This window comes from Pleurodeles waltl, chromosome 11, assembly GCF_031143425.1.
Source record: "Pleurodeles waltl isolate 20211129_DDA chromosome 11, aPleWal1.hap1.20221129, whole genome shotgun sequence".
Taxonomy (NCBI): Eukaryota; Metazoa; Chordata; class Amphibia; order Caudata; family Salamandridae; genus Pleurodeles; species Pleurodeles waltl.
Genome location: NC_090450.1, coordinates 895,560,763 through 895,588,323, shown reverse-complemented (window position 1 = coordinate 895,588,323; position 27,561 = coordinate 895,560,763). Strand labels below are relative to the sequence as shown.

At 45.1% G+C, this 27,561-nt stretch overlaps 1 protein-coding gene across 3 annotated transcripts in view; it reads left to right on the top strand.

Annotated features, from left to right (window-relative positions):
- Nucleotides 1-27,561, top strand: part of RPH3A (rabphilin 3A) — a 756,965-nt gene that overhangs the window by 694,897 nt on the left and 34,507 nt on the right. For all 3 annotated transcript variants that reach the window (XM_069214805.1, XM_069214806.1, XM_069214807.1), the window contains exon 19: nt 2,040-2,136. In XM_069214805.1, coding sequence (XP_069070906.1) covers nt 2,040-2,136 — 97 coding nt within the window. The remainder of the gene's footprint in view (nt 1-2,039; nt 2,137-27,561) is intronic.

The following is a 27,561-nucleotide window of genomic DNA, read 5'->3' as shown; positions in this document are numbered from 1 at the left end:
GATAATCAGTAGTTGCCTTTGAAGCCTCCCCAGCCACACACCATCCTGCTCACTATTATCACCATTATGGTTTGGGATTGTTGATATACACAATGAATCAGAACTCTTTCTCTTTAACTGACCACTCACCTAATACATTTGAGGCCATTATTACAATCTAGCAGAGGTCACAAATCAAGGGTTTCTTCTTGAAACGTGCTTCAAATGAACTATTTCCAGAAACATTTGGTCAGCAAGATTTGCAATTTTGTCTGCTCAATTGACCATTCAGTGATCGGTCAAGGCATTGTTAACCCCATCTGTTAGAATATCAACTTTGGTTCACTCTGAAGTTGCTAAGTCTCCTTTGAGATATTACAGAAGAAGCAGTAACCACTGCAATCTTTATGGTTCTAATTCGCAAAGATCTTTGAATGATTTACTCTGATCCTACCATAAAATATATAATGTCTGATTACATGACAACATAGTTGTCACTTTAGAAATATTGGTATTTTGCAAATATGCATTTTTTCTGCATTGCTGTTTGATCCTTGTGTATAAAAAGTAAGGGTATGCAAACTATATTGCGATTTATGACTTTTCTGGAAATGAAACCCTAAGCTCTTTATAACCTTTGCTCAGTTCTGCAAGTTTCCTGAGGCAGAAGGCTATGAACAGTGTTTGTGGCCTGGAACATACTTTGGTCCTGAAAGCCTTCTTGAGAAACCCAGTAATACAAGGTAGCGGCGATGTTTGACAGTCACAGAGTGTAATAACCATGAATAAACATCTGAGGTGTAATAACTGAGACTTCTGCACATGATCACATTTGAGGATTGCAGCGTTCTTTTATCTAATATAAATTTATCAGCTTCAGTTCATCATATGTGACCGAAATTCAGAATGTTTTGCTTTATCTCCCTCAGAAGTCCGTCTTGAGTTGCACTCTAACTGCGGGGTGATAACCGTGCATCCCGAATTATTGGTGCACTGTGGGGTTAACCCACCATTATCGTGCAATTCTGATGTAATGACCCAACCCCTGGGGAAGAACATACAGAATGTTTAATTACTGCATGTCTCTGAATGTTTTCCCCATTCCTGGGCCATTTTTCTGGAATGAATTTCACATGCTTTTTGAAGGTGGAACTGTGCCCATATTTTAGGGGGCTTGTAAAATCTAGAAATGTATAACTCTATTTCAGCTGAAAATGGTAATGTATGTCTGGCTATGCAGTTAACGTAGGCACCCAAGTACAGTGGCATTGGAGTTGTAAACAAAGAGACATGCAGAAGTATTGTATCATGCCAGGATCCACATACTCAAATCAATGCTTCATGCATAGAGCCTACTGATAAACCTTAACTGCAGGGATGACGATTCATGCCCGTAGAGGCCACAAAGCCTCTTCTGTAACATTAGATGTGCACCCTTATTGCAGCGGGTGACATTGCCTCATTTGCATGACTGTATCCCCCTGAAGATAAGATAATCACCTTATCCGTCTGCAGGCTGTAAATAAATCACATGCACACAGGCAGACTTAGACCCTTGGAAATGCCACAAATGAGGTGGTGAAAATATAGTGGTCACTTTGGTAAGTGGTACAGTGGCATGCAGTGGTGTAGTTCCGCTGTGTGGGCCTAGCCCCATTCCAAGATATTGCTGGAGATGTACATGTTTGATCCCTGTCAGCATGGCTGATGGCGGGGTCTGTGCTGAAAGTATATGCATCTTTGCACACTGAGAGTTTCAAGATCCTCCACAACGGTGGATCCAGTGTAGCACTGCACCCACCATAGTTGCAGATACTTTGAGCATCATTACACATCCCCAGATATTCTTAGCCTTAAACTTTAACAAAAATGTTTTTTATTACTTGTGTATGTTGTTAAAATAAGAGAATGCTTCACAGAATTTCAACAATATTTTCAATAACTATTAGTTAAATACATATCTAATAGATAACATTTTTTATTAACTTACTTGTGAATGCTTATTTTTTTCTACAGTGGGATTATAGTATGTGTGATGTTTTCTCTGTGTTCCTTTTCAGGAGTTTTTCTATGAAATAAAACATAATGATCTTGCAAAGAAGCAGCTAGATATCTCAGTCTGGGATTATGATATTGGAAAATCTAACGATTATATCGGTGAGTATAATATTCTTTTGTTTAATGATGATTACTGAAGAGCATGCATGAACAAAGAATCCAGTGGGCATTAACTTCCAGTTGAATATGGCTACAATGTTTATTTAGCTCTACAAACACTTTATTTAAAAATGTTTAACTTTGGAGGGTGTGGCCAACCATCATGGCTGACTGAATGTAATCCATGGAGGCTTTGCTCGCCATCTCCACTGATTGACTTTATCTGCTGCCATCCCTGCGTTTGGCGGCAGGGTCTGGTTGGGAAATGAGGTGCTGCCTCCCATGATGAGCCGAAGGCCCTCTCTCTGCCTCACCAATTCTGTTAAATGATTTATTAGTCGGACCCCCGTCCGACACGGCCTGCACCAACTTGGCAGTGGCACTGACTCGGGCACTCTGCAGACAGACGCAGCCACACATGTGAGGCCCTTTTCCCTACCTGCACTCGACTTTTACGACAGGGAGAGAAGCAATGTGAGATCAGCTTACTGACCCAATTCTGACCCTCGTGAACTACACAAAGCTGCCGATTGCGAGTGGCCTTGCATCAGCGAGGCATGAAGGTATTTGGCGTGTCTCCCCCTCCCCTCATGGGTAGTTCCTGTACAGTCCGGGCACTGCTTCTCCTGCATGGGGTGGAGAGGAATGAAGTGGGGCTGGATCACCCCTATCAACAGCCCTGGATGGATGCCTGACATTAACATGGCACCAGTTGCGGGGAAAGGCCCGCAATCAGTCCTCTGATTGTCATATGGCTGATTCTCTGAAATGCTTGGAGCAATCCCAGGGAGGTCATACCTATCGGCCGGATGATCTGGAGAAATCAAGGGGTGCTGAAGGTCTAGATTCAGCATGATGGGGGAAATCTACCGCTCAACTTCTCCAGACTCCCCTTGGGGCACTAGTGGCCCCCTAGAAATTGGAATGCCCCTTGGGTCAGTGGGGCATCAACCTCCCCTCTGAGACCGGTTTCAGAGGTCCAGTGACTGAATCCTCTGGCCATTTGATTCCAGCCCAGTGTGACACAGCGGGAAGCCTTGAAGTATACCTGATTTCTGTGGAATTCTACTCTTGGCAGCCATTGGAGCACCCCAACCCAAACGCTTTTATGCCACCAAAGAAATGACAAAACAACAGAGTGTCCAACTACTTTGCTCCGACCTCAGCATAAACCTCCAACGCTGCCATACTCTTGGAAACTAAAATGGTCTTGACCAAAGAAGACCTCATGTCATTTCTTCGAACATTTAAAAATAAGCTAAAGGAAGAACTCAAAGCCAACATTGTCGCCTCCTTTGATGCCTTCATGACTGAATTCAATTCCTACCAGATCTCCCTCCAGACTGAACTAGACTCCATGGGCACTAGCACATTAGACCTAGAAAATAAATTCCAAGACCTGTAGAGATGAATAGACCCCAGGGAATTGGCATCAGACCACCTCTAGTCACAACTACAAACAGCTATCCTGAAATGTGAAGACCTAGAAAACAGGTCTCACAGAGACAACATTCACATACATGGTCTGGTAGAGGGGAACGGAGGGCCTGACTTAGAAACCTTCATCATCAGCCTATTTTCAGAACTAATGGGGAGTGACCAAATAGTAATACGAATTGAGAGAATACACCATGTGGGCGCTCACCAACTAGGGGAAGGCAAAAGGCCTGGAGACATATTAGCTAAATTCCACTCCTTTAAAACTAAAGAACTAATCCTCCAGGTGGGGCAGAAATAGGAATGGATTTCCTTTCAAGGAGCGCATGCAGATCATACTAAGATATCACCCTGCTACACTAAAGCGCCAAATGCAGTTTGAACCTGTGACAGAGTTTTACAGAAAACTCTGGTAGAATATAGGTGGACATATCCGTTTTGCATTGTTTTTTAGCTCCACAGCAAATCACACCACTTTACGGCTGTGTGACTTGCGGCTTCACTATTGGGGCTCACGCTGCCAGAATCCCCCCATCCCAACAGGCCTCCTGTTGTCTCACCAAGTCTCACCAAGGATCATGGCAATCTAGTAGATTGAGTCACCGTGACAGCAACAGTTGAAGTGTTCTCCTGGTTATTCTACACCAGATCATTGGTGGTGAAGGCGGGACATCTATAAAAGGAGGAGGATCATTTTTAGATCATCCACGGGTAAAACATAATGCCATTTTCGATAACATGATCAACTACTGTTATAGGCTACCTACTCAGTGCTGACTGTCCAGTTCCAGTTTGATAAGGTCCCGAACCTCCTCTTATGCATCAGTCGCTCTCCTGCTACTATATACAGACAACAAGCTGTGGGGGTGAAGGGTGGGTGCCTGTTCCAAATGCCCATTCACTTGATTTCCTCAGACCACTTTAAATTTCATATGGAAGATTTACTTTTCTTGTTTAACTTTTTATGTTTATTAACTGCTGATCCTTTGGGTCGACAAGGGCAATTGAGAGGTGAGATGGGGTGAGTGGGAAATCTATTGAAGATTTGGAGGGGTACGCTATACTGAAAGGGGATATTGCCTACTCTATCCCCCAGTCTTGTAGAATGGGCTACTGTAGAGCTCCCTTCACTTAAGTTATACTATGGTGCTTAAGACTTTATCCTGGAATGTAAAAGGCCTCACCTCCCCCTAGCAAGTGCCAACAGCTGTGGAAATATAGTCTAGATAGGTGCCTAGACATAATAGCCCTCCAAGAAACCCACCTAAGGTGCAGTGGAGATCACAGGTTGCGCCATAAAACATATCCCTTCAGCTACAAATCACCTGTAACTACTAAACATAACGGTATCACCCTTCTCTTTCACTCCTTCCTGCAATTTCAGAATTTTGAAAAGTGATAGAGAAGGCCTGTATGTGATGGTTAAGGGGCTCATACTTGGTCGTCAGTGCACCATTGCCACTTTGTATGTCCCCACCACAAACCAATCTGAGTTTCTTCAATCATTCCTTTCTGTCCTGGGAGGTTTTGCAGAAGAAGATATAATATTTATGGGGGACTTTAAACTCATATGGGACCCAATCCTAGGCTGTTTCCACCAACATAGGACCCCGGCTGGCATATTTTCTAAAACTTTCTCCCATACTTATTGCATATATTCTAAAATCATTCACTAGCCATGTAGGAGGCTGGCCTGGCTTATAGTGGGTACCTGATGGTACTTACACCTTGTGCCTGGTCCAGTTATCCCTTATTAGTAGATTATTAGTGTTCTAGCAGCTTAGGCTGATAGAGGTAGCTATAGCAGAGCAGCTTAGGCTGAACTAGGAGACTTGCAAAGCTCCTACTATACCACTTATATTATATAGCACTATGTCATAAGAAACACAATACTTAGAGTTATTACAAATAAAGGTACTTTATTTTAGTGACAATGTGCCAAAAATATCTCAGAGGACATACACCCTTAGGAGGTAAGTAAAATACACAAAATATACACACAAACCAAAATCAGGTAAGTAAACAATTAGAAAAGTGGTGCAAACACTGTAGAAAACAATAGGATGCAATAGGATACAATAGGCCTAGGGGCAACACAAACCATATACTCCAAAAGTGGAATACGAACCACGAATGGACCACACTGCTAGTGTAGTGTGTAGAGGGTCACTGGGAGTGTAAGAAAACACGAAAGGGGTCCAAGATACGGTAACCCAAGACCCTGAAAAGTAGGAGTAAAGTTACCCTACTACCCCAGAAACACACTAAAGTTGTGATAAGGGATTCTGCAAGGACAACAACTAACTGTAAAGCACTGAAGATGGATTCCTGGACCTGAGCACCTGCAAAGGAAGGGGACCAAGTCCAAGAGTCACGCAAGTGTCCAGGGTGACAGGAGCCCACTAAACCCCGGATGAAGGTGCAAAAGGGTTGCCTCTGGGTGGAAGAAGCTGAAGATTCTGCAACAACGGAATATTCCAGGAACATCTCCTTTGCACAGATGATGTTGCTCGGCGTGGTGGAGGAAGCAGAGTTGTTTTCACTCAGAAAGACCGCAAACAAGCCTTGCTAGCTGCAAGAGTCACGGTTGAAGAAAATGGGTGCTGCCCGGGCCGAGGAAGGACCAGGAGGTTGCCCCTTGGAAGAGGAGACAGAGGGGCGCACAGCAGCACAGAGAGCCCATGCAGAAGCAGGCAACACCCACAGAAGCACTTGAACAGGCGTTCAAGAAATCTGAGCACAGCAATTGTCTCAACACTACAAAGGAGGGTCCCACGAAGCCGGTGGTCACCTCAGCGAGTTGAGCAATGCAGGATGGAGTGCTGGGGACCTGGGCTATGGTGTGCACAAAGGATTTTTTGCAAAAGTGCACAGAAGCCCTAGCAGCTGCAGTTCACACAGTACACATGATTTCTGTCTGGCGTGGGGAGGCAAGGACTTACCTCCACCAAATTTGGACTGAAGGACCTCTGGACTGTCAGGGCCACTTGGATCCAGCTCCTGTGTTCCAGGGAAAACGCTTGTCAAGATGAGAGGGGACCCAGAGGACCGGTGAAGCAGAAGGTTGTTGCCTGCGTTGGCAGGGGAAAGATTCCGTCGACCCACGGGAGATTTCTTCTTGGCTTCCAGTGCAGGGTGAAGGCAGACAGCCATCAGAGCATGCACCACCAGGAAACAGTCGAGAAAGCTGGCAGGATTTGGCGCTACAATGTTGCTGGTAGTCTTCTTGCTACTTTGTTGCGGCTTTGCAGGCATCCTGGAGCAGTCAGCGGTCGATCCTTGGCAGAAGTTCGAGGGAGATGCAGAGGAACTCTGGTGAGCTGTTGCATTCCTTATCTGACGAGAAACCCACAGGAGAGACCCTAAATAGCCCTCAAAGGAGGATTGGCCACCTAACCAGGTAAGCACCTATCAGGAGTGGTCTCTGACGTCACCTGCTGGCACTGGCCACTCAGAAGCCTCCATTGTGCCCTCCCACCTCTGCGTTCAAGATGGCAGAGTTCTGGGACACACTGGAGGAGCTCTGGGCACCCCCCCTTGGGTGGTGATGGACAGGGGAGTGGTCACTCCCCTTTCCTTTGTCCAGTTTCGTACCAGAGCAGGGGCTGGGGGATCCCTGAACTGGTATAGACTGGCTTATGCAAGGAGGGCACCATCTGTGCCCTTCAAAGCTACTCCTCCCCAGCCCTTAAAACCTATTTCCAAAGGGAGAGGGTGTAACACCCTGTCTCAGAGGAAATCCTTTGTTCTGCCTTCCTGGGACTGGGCTGCCCAGACCCCGGGAGGGCAGAAGCCTGTCTGTGAGTTGGCAGCAGCGGTAGCTGCAGAGAAAACCCCAGAGAGCTAGTGTGGCAGTACCCAGGGTCCATGCTGGAGCCCCAGGGATGCATGGGATTGGTATCCCAATACCAGATTCGGCATGGGGGGGACAATTCCATGATCTTAGACATGTTACATGGCCATATTTGGAATTACCATTGTGAAGCTACATATAGGTATTAACCTATGTGTAGTGCACACATGTAATGGTGTCCCCGCACTCACAAAGCTTGGGGAAATTACCCTGAACAATGTTGAGGTACCTTGGCTAGTGCCAGGGTGTCCTCACACTTAGTAACGTTGCACCTAACCTTCACTAAGTGAGGGTTAGACATTTAGGTGACTTCTAAGTTACTTAAGTGCAGTGTAAAATGGCTGTGAAATAATGTGGACGTTATTTCACTCAGACTGCAGTTGCAGTCCTGTGTAATATTGGTCTGAGCTCCCTATTGGTGGCAAAAGAAATGCTGCTGCCCATAGGGATCTCCTGGAACCCCAATACCCTGGGTACCTCGGTACCATATACTAGGGAATTATACGGGTGTTCCATTGTGCTAATCAGAATTGATGAAAATGGTCACTAGGCTGCAGTGACAATTTTAAAATCAGAGACAGCATAAGCACTGAGGTTCTGGTTAGCAGAGCCTCAGTGACACAGTTAGGCACCACACAGGGAACACATATAGGCCACAAACTATGAGCACTGGGGTCCTGGTGAGCAGGATCCCAGTGACACAGGCAAAAACAAACTAACACACAAGTAAAAAATGGGGGTAACATGCCAGGCAAGATGGTACTTTCCTACACAACAGCCCCCCCCCCCGCCAAAAGAGGGACAATAAGGCTAACCTTGCCCAGATGAGTCTTCATTGTCTCAGTGGAAATATCTGGAGAGTCCATCTGCATTGGAGTGGGTACTCCCAGGTCTATGTTCCACTGTATAGTCCATTCCCTTTAGGGATATGGACCACATAACAATTTAGGGTTTTCACCTTTCATTTGTTTAAGCCATGATAGAGGTTTGTGGTCTGTCTGAACAATAAAGTGAGTACCAAACTGGTATGGTCTCAACTTTTTCAGTGCCCAGACCACAGAAAAGGCCTCCCTCTCTATGGCAGACCAACACTTTTCTCTAGGGATCAACCTTCTGCTCATAACAACAACAGGTTGGTCCTGGCCCTCAGTATTAAGCTGTGATAGCACCGCCCCAACCCCCAATTCAGAAGCATCAGTCTGGACTATGAATTCTTTTTAGAGTAGCAAGGGCTTTTTGGGACAGGTGCAGAGCACATGTCCTGTTTGAGCTCATCAAAAGCTTTTTGACAGCTAGCTGCCCACAATACCTTTTTAGGCATCTTTGTACTAGTGAGATCATTAAGGGGAGCTGCAATGGAGCCATAGTTCTTGATGGACCTCCTATATTACCCTGTGAGGCCTAGAAAGGCTCTCACCTGTGTTTGAGTTGTAGGGGGAGCTGATTTCATAATGGTCAGGATCCTCCCCTGCAGTGGTGCAATCCGTTCCCACCTACCAGGTGGCCCAAATAAACCACTTTCCCCTGTCCTATCTGGCACTTTGAAGCCTTGATAGTGAGGCCTGCAATTTGCAGGGCCTCCAAAACTTTCCACAGGTGGACCAGGTGCTCATCACAGGTGGAGCTAAAGACATCTATATCATCTAGAAATGCTGCACTAAAAGCTTCCAAACCTTGCAGGACTGTGTTCACCAACCTCTCAAAAGTGACAGGTGCATTCTTCAAAGCAAAGGGCATCACAGTAAACTGATAGTGCCCTCCAATGGTGGAAAATGCAGTTTTAGGTTTAGCATCTTCTGCTAATTTAATCTGCCAATACCCTGCAGTTAAATCAAAAGTGCAGCTCATCTGCTCTGGGTATAGGGTGAGCATCTGTCTTGGTTACTTAATTGAGACCTCTATAGTCAACACAAAAAATTGAGACCTCTATAGTCAACACAAAACCTAATTTCTCTTTTACCACCCTTACTGTGAGGTTTTGGGACAAGCACCACTGGGCTAGCCCATGAGCTTTCTGAAGGCTCACTCACTCCTAAGTCCAACATCTTCTGTACCTCTGGTTTAATGCAGTCCCTGACATGGTCAGACTGCCTATAAATCTTACTTTTGACAGGTAAACTGTCTCCAGTATTGATTTTATGCTCACACCAAGTAGTTGTACCTGGCATCAGTAAGAAGAGTTCAGAAAATTGTCATAGGAGATTTACACAGTTGTCCTTCTGCTCAGCAGTAAGACAATCTGCAAGTACTACTCCCTCCACTAAGCCATCTGCTTCAGTGGTGGAGAAGAAATCAGGGAGAGGGTCACTCTCTTCTTCCTGTCCCTCATCATTTGCCAAGAGCAGGGTTAGATTAGCACTGTCATAGTAGGGTTTTAGGCGGTTGACATGGAGCACCCTAAGGGGACTCCTGGCAGTGCCCAGGTCTACCAAGTAGGTAACCTCACCCTTTTTCTCATCAATGAGATGGGGTCCACTCCATATGTCCTGGAGTGCTTTTGGGGCCACAGGCTCCAATACCCACACCTTCTGTCCTGGGTGGTACTGGGTCAGGACAGCCTTTATCATGCCATTGCTTTTGCAGCTCTTGGCTGGCCTGAAGGTTTTTACTGGCCTTATTCATGTACTCGGCCATTCTTGATCTTAGGCCAAGTACATAGTCCACAATGTCCTGTTTAGGAGCTTTTAAAGGTTGGTCCCAACCCTCCTTCACAAGTGCACGGGGACCTCTCACAGGGTGCCCAAAGAGGAGTTCAAAGGGGCTAAAGCCCACTCCTTTTTAGGGTACCTCCATGTAAGCAAAAAGGAGGCAAGGTAACAGGACATCCAAGCTCCTGAGTTTTTTAGGGAGTCCCATTATCATATCTTTGAGAGTTTTATTAAACCTCTCAACCAGACCATTTGTTTGTGGATGGTGAGGAGTTGTGAACTTGTATGTTACACCACGCTCCTTCCACATAGCTTTTAGGTATGCAGACATAAAGTTACTACCTCTGTCTGACACCAATTCCTCAGGGAAGCCCACTCTGGAAAAGATTCCCAGAAGGGCTTTTGCCACTGCATGAGCTGTAGTGGTCCTTAAGGGAACTGCTTCAGGATACCTAGTGGCATGATACACTACCCCAAGGATAAACCTATTGCCTGAAGCTGTTGGAGGGTCAAGGGGGCCAACTATGTCAACCTCTACCCTTTCAAAGGGCACCCCAACCACAGGAAGTGGAATTAAGGGGGCCTTTGGTGTGCCACCAGTCTTGCCACTGGCTTGGCAGGTCACACAAGAGCGACAAAACTCTTTAGTGTCCTCTGACATATGAGGCCAGTTAAACAATGGAACAAGCCTATCCCAAGTTTTACTTTGGCCCAAATGCCCAGCCAAAGGAATGTCATGTGCCAAGGTTAGAAGAAACTCCCTATAGTGCAAAGGGATGACCATTCTCCTGGCAGCTCCAGGTTTAGGGTCCCTTGACTCACTGTACAGGAAGTTGTTTTCCCAATACACCTTTTGGCTATCACTGACATCCCCCTTCTGCTGTTTGACAGCTTGCTGTCTCAAACCCTCTAGTGTGGGACAGGTCTGCTGTGCCAAACTCAGCTCTTTCCTAGCGGGCCCCCCTGCACCCAAAAGCTCATCAGTGTCTGCTGTCAGCTCCTCTGGTGTAGGTTCTGCACAGGGAGAGGATTCCTCTTCCTCAAAAGGGGAATCTTCTGGAGAGGGAGGGATAGTGGGCAAGGATTTACCCTTACTTACCCCTAGCTTTTGGGAGCACTTGGTCCATTGTTCCAGGATCCAAGTTTCCCTGTCCTTTTTGCTTTTTGGCCTGAGCCCTTGTCAAAGCAAAAATATGCCCAGAAATGCCCAGCATTGCTGCATCAGCCTCTAACTCCACTTCAGCCCAAGCTGATGTCTCCAAATCATTGCCTAGTAAGGAATCTACAGGTAATTCAATGGCTACCACAACTTTCTTTGGACCAGTAACCCCGCCCCCCCCAGTTGAGATTCACAACAGCCATGGGGTGGGTAAGTGTGTTATTGTGAGCATCAGTCACTTGGTACTGCTGACCAAGTAGGTGTTGATCAGGGTGAATCAGTTTCTCTATATCCATAGTTATACTAGCTCCTGTGTCCCTGTAGGCCTCAACCTCAACACCATGTATTAGGGGAAGTTGCTTGTACTTATCCATATTAAGGGGACAAGCAACCAAGTTGGCAAAGTCAATACCACCATCAGAGACTAAAACAGCCTCTGTGGTCTCCCTAACAAGACCAACCCCAACTACACTACCAATCGTGAGCTCAGCTACACCCTTAGATTGGCTATTTGTAGTAGACTTCCTACCACCACTGCTATTACTAGGGGCACTAGAGGTTGCAGTTGGGGTTGTGGTAGTGGGAGTCTTGGTATTTTTCTTTGGACAAGCGGAATCACTTGCCCAGTGGCCTTTTACTTTACTTAAATAACACTATGGCTTTTTCTGATTCTGAGAAAAGGATTTGGACCCACCACCCCCAGAGGCTTTTTGTGGGCCTGATGAAGACTCCGAATGTTTTTTATCTTTGTCCCCACCCTTGTCAGAAGACTTACCATCCTTCTTCTTGCCATCCTTGTCACCCCCTGTATGAACTTTTCTGTTCACTCTTGTTCTGGCCCATTTGTCTGCCTTCTTTCCCAATTCTTGGGGAGAGTCAGATCTGAGTCTACCAAGTACTGGTGCAACAAATCAGACACACAATTGTTCAAAATATGCTCTCTCAGGATTAGATTATACAGGCTTTCATAGTCAGTTACCTTACTGCCATGTAACCAACCCTCAAAGGCCTTCACTGAACAGTCTACAAAGTCTGTCCAGTCTTGAGAGGACTATTTTCTGGTGTCTCTGAACTTAATCCTGTATTGTTCAGTGTTTAAACCAACTCCATCCAAGAGTGCAACTTTCAAAACTTTGTAGTTATTCGCATCACTTTCTCTGACAGTAAGGAGCCTATCCCTACCCTTACCAGTGAAAGATAGCCACAAGATAGATAGCAGTCCACTGCCTTTGAGGGACCAACTGTAACATACAGGCCCTGTCAAGTGCAGCAAACCACTTGTTAATGTCACCCCCTCCTTGTAAGGGGGGACTATCTTATGCAGGTTTCTGCAATCTTGTTCTCTCACAGGACTGCTATAGAAAACACTGCTGCTGCCACCATGGGGAATTAACCCCAACCTCTGCCTTTCCCTCTCTACATCCAGAAATTCCCTGTCTAAGGCCAGCTGCTGCTGTTTTAGCTTCAGCCTGGCCTCTTCCAACCTCAGCTTTCTGAGTTCCCTTTCCATAATGTTATCCTCAGGGTGGGAGGTTTGGGAATTCTGTGACACAGAAGAAATCTGGGAATTGGCAGAGTGAGACCTGTCCCTAACTGGCTGGATTCTAGTAACCTGGCCTTTAGGAGTGAAAGGTGCCCTACTAGTGTGTGACCCCCTCCCACTACCAGTGTCACTAGATGGCCTGTTAGCAGGCAGGTCTTTGGAAGAACCCTCCCCAGCATCCTCCAGGGACTCCTCTGAATCTTGCTGGGTACCCCCCCTCCACTATCTCCTGATCCTGGGATGGGCCCGACTGATTCTGGTCACTTTTTTAGGAGAAGGCTAAGGAGAAGATCTTTGGTAGGATTCTTACCAATACTTAAACCTCTTTCAATGCAGAGACCCCTCAAACTTTTAAAGTTTAAACTACCATAGGTTGCCTGGACAACTGTGGGAGTAAGTTCTACTGCAGGCATGATTGTTAGAAAGGGGTTAGGACAGAGAGAAAAAAGTTTAGAAACGTTTAGAGAAAAGAGAAAAACTTTTTAAAACTTTTGAAAACGTTTCTAAAACTTTTTAGAAAGTTTATAGAAGGAAAGTTAAACTGTTTAGGTTAACTGTGTATATTCTGAAGTATTTGGCATATGTTTTTTTATGAAAAGCACCAATGACAAAGTGGTAATGCAGTTACAAATACTTATCCCACTGCTGCACCACCAATGTAGGAGGCTGGCCTGGCTTATAGTGGGTACCTGATGGTACTTACACCTTGTGCCAGGTCCAGTTATCCCTTATTAGTAGATTAGTAGTGTTCTAGCAGCTTAGGCTGATAGAGATAGCTATAGCAGAGCAGCTTAGGCTGAACTAGGAGACATGCAAAGCTCCTACTATACCACTTATATCATATAGCACTATATCATAAGAAACACCATACTCAGAGTTACTAAAAATAAAGGTACTGTTTTTTAGTGACAATGTGGCAAAAATATCTCAGAGGATATACTCCCTTCGGAGGTAAGTAAAATACACAAAATATACACACACGCCAAAATCAGGTAAGTAAACAGTTAGAAAAGTAGTCAAACACTGTAGAAAACAATAGGATACAATGGGCCTACGGGCAACACAAACTATATACTCCAAAAGTGGAATGCGAACCACGAATGGACCCCAGGCCTAGTGTAGTGTGTAGAGGGTAGCTGGGAGTGTAAGAAAACACTAATGGTGTCCAATATACCCCACCCCAAGACCCTGAAAAGTAGGAGTAAAATTACCCTGCTACCCCAGAAACACACTAAAGTCGTGATAGGGGATTCTGCAAGGACAACAACAGACTGCAAAGCACCGAAGACGGATTCCTAGACCTGAGGACCTGCAAAGGAAGGGGACCAAGTCCAAGAGTCACGCAAGTGTCCGGGGGGGGCAGGAGCCCACTAAGCCCCGGATGAAGGTGCAAAAGGGCTGTCTCAGGGTGGAAGAAGCTGAAGATTCTACAACAACGGAAGATGCCAGGAACTTCTCCTTTGCACAGAAGATGTCCCACGGCGTGGTGGAGGATGCAGAGTTGTTCCACGCAGAAAGACCGCAAACAAGCCTTGCTAGCTGCAAGAGTCACGGTTGAAGTGAATGGGTGCTGCACAGGCCCGGGAAGCACCAGGAGGTTGCCCCTTGGAGGAGGAGACAGAGGGGGCGCTCAGCAGCACAGAGAGCCCATGCAGAAGCAGGCAGCACCCGCAGAAGCACTTGAACAGGTGTTCAAGAAATCTGAGCAAAGTGGTCATCTCAACACTACAAAGGAGGGTCCCACGAAGCCGGTGGTCAACTTAGCGAGTTGAGCAATGCAGAACGGAGTGCTGGAGAACTGGGCTATGCTGTGCATGAAGGATTCCTTGCAGAAGTGCACAGAAGCCCTAGCAGCTGCATTTCATGCAGTACACAGGATTACTGTCTGGTGTGGGGAGGCAAGGACTTACCTTCACCAAGGGGACTGTCGGAGTCACTTGGATTCAGCTCCTGTGTTCCAGGGACCACGTTCGTCAAGATGAGAGGGGACCCAGAGGACCGGTGAAGCAGAAGTTTGTTGCCTGCGTTGGCAGGGGGAAGATTCCGTCGATCCACTGGAGATTTCTTCTTGTCTTCCAGTGCAGGGTGAAGGCAGACAGCCCCTGGAGCATGCACCACCAGGAAACAGTCGAGAAAGCCGTCAGGATTAGGCGCTACAATGTTGCTGGTAGTCTTCTTGCTACTTTGTTGTGGTTTTGCAGGCATCATTGAGCAGTCAGCAGTCGATCCATGGCAGAAGTTGAAGAGTGAGATGCAGAGGAACTCTTGTGAGCTCTTGCATTTGTTATCTGATGAGAAACCCACAGGAGAGACCCTAAATAGCCCTCAGAGGAGGATTAGCCTCCTAACCAGGTAAGCACCTATGAGGAGGGGTCTTTGACATCACCTGCTGGCACTGGCCATTCAGAGGCCTCCATTGTGCCATCACACCTCTGCATTCAAGATGGCAGAGGTCTGGGACACCCTGGAGGAGCTCTGGGCACCACCCCTGGGGTGGTAATGGACAGGGGAGTGGTCACTCTCCTTTCCTTTGTCCAGTTTCGCACCAGAGCATGGGCTGGAGGATCCCTGAACCGGTGTAGACTGGCTTATGCAAGGAGGGCACCATCTGTGCCATTTAAAGTATTTCCAGATGCTGGGGGAGGCTACTCCTCCCCAGCTCTTAACACCTAATTCCAAAGGGAGAGGGTGTAACACCATCTCTCAGTGGAAACCCTTTATTCTGCCTTCCTGGGACTGGGCTGCCCAGACCCCAGGAGGGCAGAAGCCTGTCTTTGGGTTGGCAGCAGTGGTAGCTGCAGAGAAAACCCCAGAGAGCTAGTTTGGTAGTACTCGGGTCCATGCTGGAGCCCGGGGGATACATGGAATTGGAACCCCAATACCAGATTTGGCATGGTGGGAATTGGAACCCCAATACCAGATTTGGCATGGTGGGACAATTCCATGATCTTAGACATGTTACATGGCCATATTCGGGGTTACCATTGTGAAGCTACATATAGGTATTGACCTATATGTAGTGCACATGTGTAATGGCGTCCCCACACTCGAAATTCCCCTGAACAATGTGGGGGCACTTTGGCTAGTTCCAGGGTGCCCTCACACTTAGTAACTTTGCACCTAACCTTGACTAAGTGAGGGTTAGATATATAGGTGACTTATACGTTACTTAAGTGCAGTGTAAAATGCCTGTGAAAATCACTCAGGCTGTAGTGGCAGTCCTGTGTAATATTGGTCTGAGCTCCCTATGGGTGGCACAAGACATGCTGCAGCCCATAGGGATCTCCTGGAACCCCAATACCCTGGGTACCTAGGTACCATATACTAGGGAATTATACGGGTGTTCCAGTGTGCCAATCAGAATTGGTGAAAATGGTTACTAGCCTGCAGTGACAATTTTAAAAGCAGTGACACAGTTAGGCACCACACAGGGAACACATATAGGCCACAAACTATGAGCACTGGGGTCCTGGCTAGCAGGATCCCAGTGACACAGGCAAAAACAAACTGACACACAATTAAAAAATGGGGTTAACATGCCAGGCAAGATGGTACTTTCTTACAAGCCATACTAGCAAACACCACACCTCAGCTAATGCAGGTGGTTTTTTAACTATATCTTAATGAGAGATCAATCAACCAGGACTGAACTATGTAGGACAATAAAATAATTTTTTCACTCTGAACAGACCTCATGACACATCTCACTCCAAACACTGGGACGCTTTTAAAGCTGTCATCAGGGGAAGTGCATCTGCTTGCTTTCTACACTGACACAACAAAACACTAAAGAGTGACTGCTATTGGAGTCTGACCTTTTGCAAACGTAGGCTGCACATAAAGCAAAACCCTCCCTTTCTCTTCAGAGGTGGGAAATGGTGCTGTGGGGAAGTTCAAAGCCATCTTTGCCAACAGGGCCAAGTTGACACACATATGCCTTAAAAAGACCACCTATGAACAGGGCAACAAAGTAGGCTTCTTATTAGCGCACCTATTAAGGGTTAAACAAGAAAGGGAGTACATACCCCCAATACAGCGAGATGCCAGGGTATCAAACACGTCTGAAAAGGGTGAGGCTGCTATGTTCAGAGACTTTTATAAGCATCTGTACACCGCAAACCCTACTAATGATGATGACCAAAGAGCATGTCTTGATGGGTCCCTGCTTCCACAGATCCCACCGGTGTCCAGGAGATGCTTAATAAACCTATTACCAGAGAAGAGGTACTAGCTGTCTGTACCTCACTTAAACTCCACAAACCACCTATGCTGGACGGGTTGAATGCACACTTTTACAAATCCTTCAGTTCCAACCTAGTCCCTCACCTAACTATGCTATTTAATCATATAGCGGACACTCACGCAGTCATTCCCTCAATGAGCAAAGCCCTTATAACTGTCATTCCTAAGCCTGGAAAGAACCCTCATGCTTGTTGTTCCTGTAGGCCAATAGCTATATTAAATCTTGATGCTAAGCTCTAATAGAATGTTGGCCACCAGGTTGGAAGATATCATGCCAGTATTAATACATCCGGACCCATCTGGATTTATCAAAAGGAGGCAAACCCATGACAACCTCTGTAGGACATTCCACCTAGTAGAGATGGCCACAAAAAGATCCCAATGCTCTTCTTAGCGCTCGTTGCCGAAAAGGCCTTTGACCACATAGACTGGAACTTTCTTTTCCATACCCTACATTGATTTGGCTTTGGGGAACACTTTATCTCCTTGACTGATCTGATGCTAATTATACCTGCCCTGGATCCCGAGTCCTAATGAACAATTTGATTTCTGAATACGTTGAGCTGACTAAAGTAACGTGGAAGGGATGCTGCCTGGTTCTGCTACTCTTTGCAATAAGTATAGAACTTCTCACAGCTAGGATACGAACCTCAATCTCTGGCCTTTTATTTGACCCTGATGAACATAAAATATCTCTATTAGCCGATGATGTCCTTTTCCTTATCACATCTCCTCACACATTGCTATCAGCCTTACAAGAGTCCAACTGTCCGAAGCAGTCACAGGCTTTAAAGTTAACCTCCAAAAATCACGTATGCTCAATCTGACCATACCCTTAAAACACATGGAGGAGCTAGTGGCCTCTTTCTTTCCCAATGGGAGAAGTAAGAGATCACATATTCTGGTATAAATATTACTCTCAAGTTGACTGACTTATATGCAGCTAACTACCCACCCCTACTTTGACAATTATGGCTCAATTTCAGGCATCGGGCCCCTTTATATTTGTCTTGGCTGGGTCGTATTAACATGGTCAAAATTACAGTACTACTACATTTTCTGTATCACTTCGAAAGGCTCCCTATCGAACCATACAGAGATTTATTTTCGACTACTCATACTCTAATAACACAATTTATATGTCAGGGCTGTAGAGCCGACCTTTCTCTTAGATTGCTGATACTTCCCAAAGAAACTGTCAGTCAGGCACGACTAGACCTGGTCTCTTATTACAACACAGGCCAACTAAAAGTGGTCTTGGAGTGGTCCCTTAGGGAATCTGTTAAACTTTGGCTCCATATGGATAGAGCGATGGTAGGTAAAACATTTTGGGATGTCCTATGGAAGCCCAAACATACTCGCCCTTCCAACGCTTACCTTAACACTCCGATAGCTGCCATGTTGAACTTGTAGGACAAGGTGACTAAAACACATGGAACTGACACTTTCCGCTCTCCATATATGCCTATCCATGATAATGTGGATTTCCCGCCAGCACTTAAACTTGGCCCATTTGATCTATGGTGACAGGGTGGCTGCCTAATGATTCCTGATCTGTACCTTGGAAGTGATATAATAACTTTTGAAATTGCTGTAGGAATCTACCCACTAATGAGCTATTTTGATATACTCGAGTGAAACATTGGGTCACGCAATGCGCTCTCCGCCTCCCGGCCACAAGGGATCTGCTTCCTATTGAGAGGTTTGTGAGACAGATGGGCTCCGCTCAGAGGAATATCTGTTTTTCTGTATTCAATATTGATGTCAACTCAATGCACCTACTCATGCTTAATTTTGGGAACGCACCCTCTTAATTCCAATTACAGACAGACAAACAATGGAAGACCCACTGAAGAGATATTTATAAGTATAACCACTCGCTAGGCGTTTGAGAAGCTCACTACAAAGTCCTTTCTCACTGGTACCTCTAGACAGTCAGACTTGGGAAAATATTTCCCTATAACTCTGACTTATGCTGGTGGGATTGCGGCCTCCTGAGTGACGTTCAACATATCCGGTGGGTCTGCTCGACAAATAGGACTTACTGGGCTAAAATCCTGGCTGGCAGAAATAAAGATGCTTCTCGTCTACCCTATACTCCTGAATATGTCCTTCAGCTTTGTTATAAGGCCTTGATGTTAATGCAGTCAAAGCAATTTTGTGCTTTCTGTGCTTAAAATATCAATAAAAATAATTTGACAACATTTTTTTATCTTTTAATACTACCCTAACATCTTCTTGAATCCTCTCTTTTCCTACATGACTATACATTTAAGAATAAAGGGCCAGATGTAGGTAGGTATAAAATTGCAACTTGCAATTTGCGAATCATAGCGACTCGCAAATTGCAACTCGCAATACGAAATGCAGAAAGGTGTCTCAGACACCTTCTGCGACTCGCTATGGGGTCGCAAAGACCCACTTCATGAATATTTATGAGGTGGGTCGCAGTTTGCGACCCCATAGCGAGTCAAAGCACTCACAGGGGTGGTGGCCTGCTGGAGACAGCAGACCACCATGTCTGTGACTGCTTTTGAATAAAGCAGTTTTTTTTTTCTTTTTGCAGCCCGTTTTCCTTTAAAAAAAAAAAAAACTAGCTGCAAAACGAAAAAATTCCTAAACCATTTAGTTTCGGTTTTTTCAGAGTAGAGTGCTCTGAAAAAATATTTTTTTTGACATTCACAAAGGGGAAGGGGTCCCATAGGGACCCCTTCCCTTTCGCGAATGACTTACCATCCACTTCAAGTGGATGGTAACTGCGAGTTGGTTTGCGACCGCATTCGCGGTCCCAAAGCAACTCAGCATGGCGATGCAGTCGCAAATAGGAAGGAAACACCCCTTCCTATTTGCGAGTCGCAGCCTCAAATTGCGAGTCGGTACCGACTCGCAATTTGCAGTTGTGCATCGCGTTTGGCCTTTTGCGCCTCGCAAGCTGCGTTTTTTGCAGTTTGCGAGGCGCAAAAGGCTTCCTACATCTGGCCCTAAATCACTGACTTTGTGGCTCTAATCATGAGTTTGTTAGGTTTCCAGCAATTATTATGCCAGGCCTTTAGCTTTCAAATTCAGCAAGCCATTACATTCCCAAACTCCTTCTGCACAAATTTCAATATTTCCTTCTCCCTAGGCTTTATAATAAAACAGGAGTGACAAGTTGAACCACGCTTGGCTACCACATCTCATAAGTAACGCACAATGGGCTGTGTATGTGTTTAAGTTTGCTTGTGAATTCTCAATTGTTAATTGCTTTAACATGCAAATCAGGGACTTGATGATGATAGGGAAAATGAATTTAGTACATTTGGATATTTTGAGACATTAGCTGAAGTTGCCTGCTTCAACCTTGTTAGAAATTGGATCTCTAGTTGGCCGAGATATGCACCCTGTCCAAGTAGAGACCACAATCCTAGTCAGGGTAAGTCAGATACACAACCTAAATTAACCTGTGCTGGTCCTCTGGTAGCTTGGCACAGAGCAACCAGGCTTCAGAGTTTTTCACTATCTGGAGAAGTTAAACTTAAACGTATATGTCCAGCATTTTAAATACACTGCACCTTGCCCTGGGGGTAACTAGAGCCTTCCTTAGGGGGACTTACATGTATTAAAAAGGAAGGTTTGGACCTGGCAAGTGGGTACCCTTGTCAGGTCGAAATGGCAGTTTAAAACTGCACATACAGGCTCTGTAGTGGCAGGTCTGAGATATGTTTGGAGGGCACCTGTAGTGGTTGGCACAATCAGTCCTACAGGCCCACTAGTAGCTTTTACTTTACAGGCCCTGTCACTGGTGTAATGAAACTTGAGAGGGCCCCCCTGCAAAGTACCTTGAGAGGGCACCCTCCCCCATGGACAGAGTCAAGGGCATGCCACCTGTGCACAGTGTTTGTGGTGAGGGGGACCCCTAGAGCTGGGGGCCCCTCACTGTGCAGGTGCAGGGGCATTTGTTACACCACTGGGCTCTGGGCACACATAGTAAACTTTACTAGGGACTTGCAAGTAAATTCTTAAATATGCCAAATATAGAGAAGCCAATGTTACCATGTTTGGAGTACAGACCTCCTACACTTTAGCACTGGTCAGCAGTGGTTAAGTTCCCAGAATCTTAAAAGTAAGCAACAATGAGGCAGAAAAACAGGCAGAAGAAGGGTAAAAAGTTTGGGGGTGACCATGCAGAAAGGGTCATTTCCAGCCAACATAAAACCACAAACTAAACCTACAAAACTAAAATAAAAAATCTGCCCTTCCTCTACAAACATGCAATACTAAATTTTAAAACAGACTTTCGTGCATCAATGGTCCTAGGCCTTTTGAAGCAGCTCAGTCATGCTTATTGTGAGAAAGTTGATTATTAGTTGAAGTGAATGGTAGTCCACCTTAAATATTAATGCCTACTATTTTTGCTAGGTGCAGTGATCATTTATAGGCCAAATGATAGTAAAAACACAATAAGGGGCATTGAATGTTTTACTCTGAAATGGAAGTCAAAAGTCTTCAGTGGGGCAAGGCAGCAGGATGTGGCTGAGAAGAACTCTAGGCGGTCAGTAGGTCATATGACAGGATCCCTGTGAACCTATTGACTTTTAGCAGGAAAGCTCTGAGTTGGAGAAATTCAAAATTCATGCCCAAGGAAGGTCCATTACTGGCCAGGTACAGTTGGCGCCTTCACATGGTGAAGATTTCTACATTCGGACATTGTAACTTTTTAGGATCTTGGATTTCTATTGCAAGACAAGGCTGCAAGCTGTTCTACAAGACCTAATACCCTCTCTATGATGTCCCACTAACACTGATTTGCAGATACAGAAAAGTTCAGAGTGAAAGCACCCTGAATCTTTGGCCCAAAGGCAATGCACCTTTGTCAGATTAACCTGCTAGATTTGTCCCGGTACTCCAGAGTTCTCTGAAAACCAACATTTTCTAAGTCTCAGGTTTCTCAGTGTGTTAGAAGGAGCACACTTTGACACAGCCAAGAGTCACATGACCTCTGTAAGTGCACTTGGGGGTCAAGACTCGTTCCAGCAGAAGCCATCAGCAGGTTCCAGGGCAGGTTCAGTTGGAACTGATCACCTGGACTCTTCAGGAGAAGGGCTTCTAACAACTTTGTATGTCCCTGTAGCTTAGCAGGAAGTCAGCCAACTGACCCTTGGAGTCCACTTCTTTGTCCTGGATACAAATGGGAATGAGTCCAGCCTTTTAGCTGTCCTCCCCGGTTCTAATAGCAGGTGCAGTCCTTCTTCTATCTTCCAAAGGAGAAGTGTTCTGAATAGGGTGCTGGGGGGGCACATATCTTCCTGGTACTAGCCTGTGACTCGTGATCCCTCACTAAACAAAAGGTAAATAGTTCCCAGGCCTAACCCGACTCACTTTTGCAGCAGTTCCTTTTTGCCTTACTGTAAGCTATTCCACAGTATTCCTCTCTATCTCAAGCCAACATGGCAGAACCTTTCTTCTCCTGTGCAGAGCCCGTGTGCCCACTCTAGAGGTGTGGCAGGGGAAATGAGTAACCACTCTTCTGTCATCACTCAAAACGGGTTCTGGTGTCAGCTCCTTTTCCACTAGGATTGGTGCCTTACTGTCTAAAAGGACAAAGGGTTTGGGGACAGTCCCAGGTGTTAGTTACATCTGCCTGTGACAAGGCAGGCCTCATTGAAGTTAGTTAAGTTTGTGGGCACAGTCCAGATGGTCATCCTTATCTTATAGTCCCTTGGTGCTTAGGAACAAAGCACAAAAAGGGGCAGCCCCCTGCTCTGCTTCTGTGTATATGTGGATTATGTGCTAGTGAAAGATCAGCAGAGTGGTGCTGTCTGGAAGGTTGGATGAAGTGGATGCAGCTGTTTAGGTAGACAGGGTTAGTGTTGTGGAGAGTTTTGTAGGTGGATGAGGAGTTTTAAGTGTGCTCGTTTGTGTATCAGGAGCCAGTGGAGTTCCCTAAAGTATGGTGTGATGTGGACTCGGTGAGGGAGTTGAAGACTAGTCTGACTGCATATTTTGAATGGTCTGCTATCTTCTTGGGAGCTGTTTGGTAATCCCTGCGTAGAAGATATTTCCAAAGTCTATTCAGCTGGTGATGAGGGCCTAAGTTTATTTTCCTAGTGTTGCCATTTGAAGATTTTCTTCAACATCCTTAGTGTTTTGAAGCAAGCCGAGTCCACTGAGGTAACTTGGGTGGTCATATTCAGTTTGTTGTTTTTGACGCTTCCAAGGTTTCTCGCTTGTGAGCAGAATGTGAGAGTGGGTCCAAGGTATGTGGGCCACCAGGTGGACTCCTTAGGCGAGATGTTGTTCCCCACCTCAATCTTGTGCGGGTTCAATTTGAGGCAAATAATTTCATCCAGGTGGCTACTTCTGTCATGCATGTGATGAACTTGTTCCTGGTGTTGGGTATTTTGTCCTAGAGGGACAGTATCAGTTGTGTGTTATCAGTGTGAGATTGTATATGACAAGCACAGCAGGGTGTTTTTAATAAGGAATGGCGCTCACTAGTGTCACACCCAAGTATTCTATGGCATCAAAAAGTTCTCACGGTGCTCCTGGAAGTGAAGAAAACACCCTACTCCCCCAAAATTCCTTAAGGAAAAACTTGGCCAACACTCTCCAAGGCACTCGTGTACAAAATAAAGTTCTTATCCGTAGTTTCACAAGTAATAAATCCTCTTGTATTTATTGCATCATTTCTTCAATTGCATCCGACTCAGCCAACACGTGTTTCATCATGCGACCAATCTTCACTTTGACTTCAAGGCTGTAATTAACAGAAATTGATTCCTATATGATATCCAAAATTAATAACATAAATGTATATATCATGTGAGTGTGCTCCCCAGTGAGCGAACTAGCAAGCTTTTAAAGTAATTTCACACAATAATTTATTACCACACTAATCCATTTCTGTGCTTTGCCCATTAATTTAGGAATTGCAGTAAGACCACATCAATAAAAAGAATGGTGGGTAGTGCATAGTTCAAACACTTGCATGCAATCCACTCTAAAGATAACACATCGTAAAGTGAAAATGATTCTCATCTACCCCAAGTGCTGTGTCCATAGAGGTATGGCACCCACTCCGCTGTCCCAATGTGCTCCCAAAATGGTCAAGCATTCCATTAGTCCCATTTGTATTATATGAGTAAAACTTGCCTCCACTACAAATGTAAAGGGATTTTAAATTCCACAGAATATGCAGCTCTTCGTGTTTTCTACGCGCAAAATTCTTCCAAAAATGTAGTGTTTCAACACTCCAATGCTCGGTGTGGCTCCTTTCTTCTCTATCTGTCTGATAAATGTCAATAGTAAGGCGCTGCAGCAACTCAAAGTAATGTATTACTACTTTGTCCTACATCCAGTCGCAACAAACGAGATACCCTAATCTACTTCTTAAATCAATGTACTTGTATATATGATAGCCCGCATTAATCAGGTAACTTTGTATACACACTTGATGCACATCCAGGGCCTCCACATCTTTATTTTTTGTTGGGGACCTCTACACGAGCCCCAAGGTCCCCAAGGCCCCACCGGCTCTTTGCAAATCACTGCATGAGCCTCAAAGGACAGAAACATTTTTTTAAGTTGAGGGTTTGGGGGCACCTAGGGCCCCCATTACCACTCTTGCACCTTACAAGCAGCCCCCTTCTGTAGGGCCCTGCAGATGTCGGACATCTTTTTTTTTTAAACTGAGGTGCCCTGTTGCTTATACAGTGCACCTCATAGCATTGCCAATGTTGAAGGCCTTGTAACTCCCCTTCTAGGTGCAGCGGTAGCCAACATTGATAACATTCAGCAGGACAAGCTTTCTTTTGCTTCTGCTGGGTGGGAGCAATTCTCTGTTTCCCTGCTCCTGAGACAACTGGCAGGAAAGAAAAAGGTATGTGCTCCCATCCAGCAGAAACAGCTTTTTGCTTCTACTGGAAGAGCTCTCACATTGGTCTAAGCACCCTGAAACTGGAACAACCTAACAGAGGTGGACTGGATGACCATCCTACACCAGAACAAACTGGAACCCATAGGCATGCGACTTTGAGAACATCAACAAGTTGATCACTAACTGTGCTGACACTCTGACCCCCGTGAATCCAAGCAACACAGCAAATACCTGAGCGCAAGCCAGCTTGGAAATATAATACCTCCAAATGACACTGCAAACAACTGGAATGGAAATGAAGATCCAGCAAAGGGGAAGTGTAAAAATAGGTCTTAAATGTCTCTCAGTGGAGGTGCCACCAGTTCATCCTTGAAATCTAGAAGAAGGACCTAGTCAAACAAATGAACACCATCTCCAACAGCAATGAAGAAATCTTCGCAGTTGTGAAATACTTTACCCCTTCCACTGATATCATGGGAAAAGGAACTGATCACAAGATTTGTGCAACAACCTCCCAACTTTTTCCTGCAGAAATATTGCAACCATGGATAGCAAGTTCCCACTTGCAACCTCCCCTCTCCAGAGGCCTCCCAGTGACAAAGGAAGTCAACAAAATCACACATGGGACCCCATTAGCACAAAGGAAACCACAACAATCCTGAAGACCAATCACTCTGGGGTCCTAGCAGACACCTGCACCACCACGCCTTCAACAAAGGAGCAATTTCTATCAGTATGGCCCTCATCCCTATCCTCTGCTCTATCATCCATACAGCTACCATCCGATAACCATGGAAACATACAACCATCAAAGTCCTTCTAAAGAAACCCTCAGTTGCCCCAACCAAACTAGCACCGGGGCACCCAAAATGTAAAATTAAAAAGAAGAGTAACTGAGCATCAGGAACCATCCTTTTATTATTCACTGCTCCAGAATGGAGCACCCTATAATGTCCTGCAAGGTTTCTTAATTACATTTTTAAGATACTGTTGGTGTCCCTAGAAGGGGCAGGTGCACCACCAGCATTTTTGTAATGCTGTGGGGGACTCCAGGGAGTGCAGAAGCCCCCAGTGATTTCTTTTTTATTAAAACAAACAAAACTGTAAGTCTCCTGGGTCATTAAATCTACAAGCTTGCTTTATGCTGTAGTGCAGGGCCTCCCTGTGGTGTTTTTTATGACTGCATTTTGTGGGCTGAAAAATGTTAAAAGAAAATAAAGACTTAAAGACTTTTTTTAAAATAAAACTTCACTTTTTTATGACAATCACTCATATTAAACATTACAATTAATGAAATAATGAAATTTACATTTGGTTATAATTATTGGTGATTTTTTTACAAAGACGATATGTCTGCTTTATCTAAGACGATTTGCTGACTGACACCTTGATAAAGCCAGTAGGCCAATTTATTATATTTTGGTGTTCTGACCCACTCAAAGTCAGTAAGTCTGCCTTACTTAAAATAAGGCCCATTATATCATACCATTATTTAGTCAGCCTGTGGCAGTTGAGTGCTGGATGGGCTGTAGGCCAGGCCCTGTGTCCAACCTTGCATGATGCACAGCCAAAGGCTGTACACAGCAGGGTGTTGGGTGCCAGCAAGGCGCTGAGTGCAGGGTCTGACTGCAAGCCGGGCTTTGTGGCCAACCGCATTGTGCACACAGTCAATGGGAGTGTGCTGCATGGGGTAGGGTGCTCACAGGGGATGGAGCACAGGGTATGGCCAGGTCAGGCCCTGTGCCCGATCCCAGATCCCAATGGCAGTGCATAGTGGGAGTTGGGAGCTTGCAGGAGGGGTGTGTGGGGGTTGGGTGCAGGGCCTGGCAGCTCGTGGTGGTAAATATCTTACTTTAAAAAAAAAAAAAAACAGAACTTCACTGAAAAATTAAAGGTTAAAATTATATTGTTGTTAGGAATTGTAATAATCTTACTTTAAATTAAAAAAAAAGAAATCACAGAAAATAAAGGGTAAAGAGACGTTACAGTTTTGTGAAATAGTCAGTTAAAACATACTGTTTTAATGAACAAAACCACCAGTTATAGTTTTCCCAATCAACCATAACCAGGGTTTCTGGAATCATGTGATTGTGTGGCCGCAGTGTTTTTTGCACAATTATATATTTACAACATTTGCCACATAATCCATCACCTCCTGCATAATCTGCAGATTTTGCAAAAAAACTAAATTCTAGCTCATACGGTTTGAAAGTTACTTGAAACACAGCGATGTGTGTTGCCTCACAGTGGAAGGCTCTTTACAAAGCCTGACTGGTCACCTTTCTGTTGCTTATTTTAGAGCTCGGTGTTAGAGTACTAATGAGGTGCAATCATTGTTCAGACAATTAGTGTAAAAATTTCTAAATAATAAAGTAATACTATCACAAAATGTGTCATCGTATGCATCCACCATTTCTTGCACACATAATTAACTGAACCCCGTCACATAATTTGCCCATCGCCTGCTGCATAATTTCAGTGGCCCTGACTACAACTTGTGCACCTAAAGTAACTATAACTTGCGCCCTCATCGTACACTGTTAATTACCTATGTATTACATCATTTATTACATGCTCTATGACATCATTAACAACCACTGCAATATCTGAAAATACACCATTGATGACAAGACTACATTTGATTACTAGGGTGTTAATGACAGAATGCTGATGGTTTTAGACGTATAG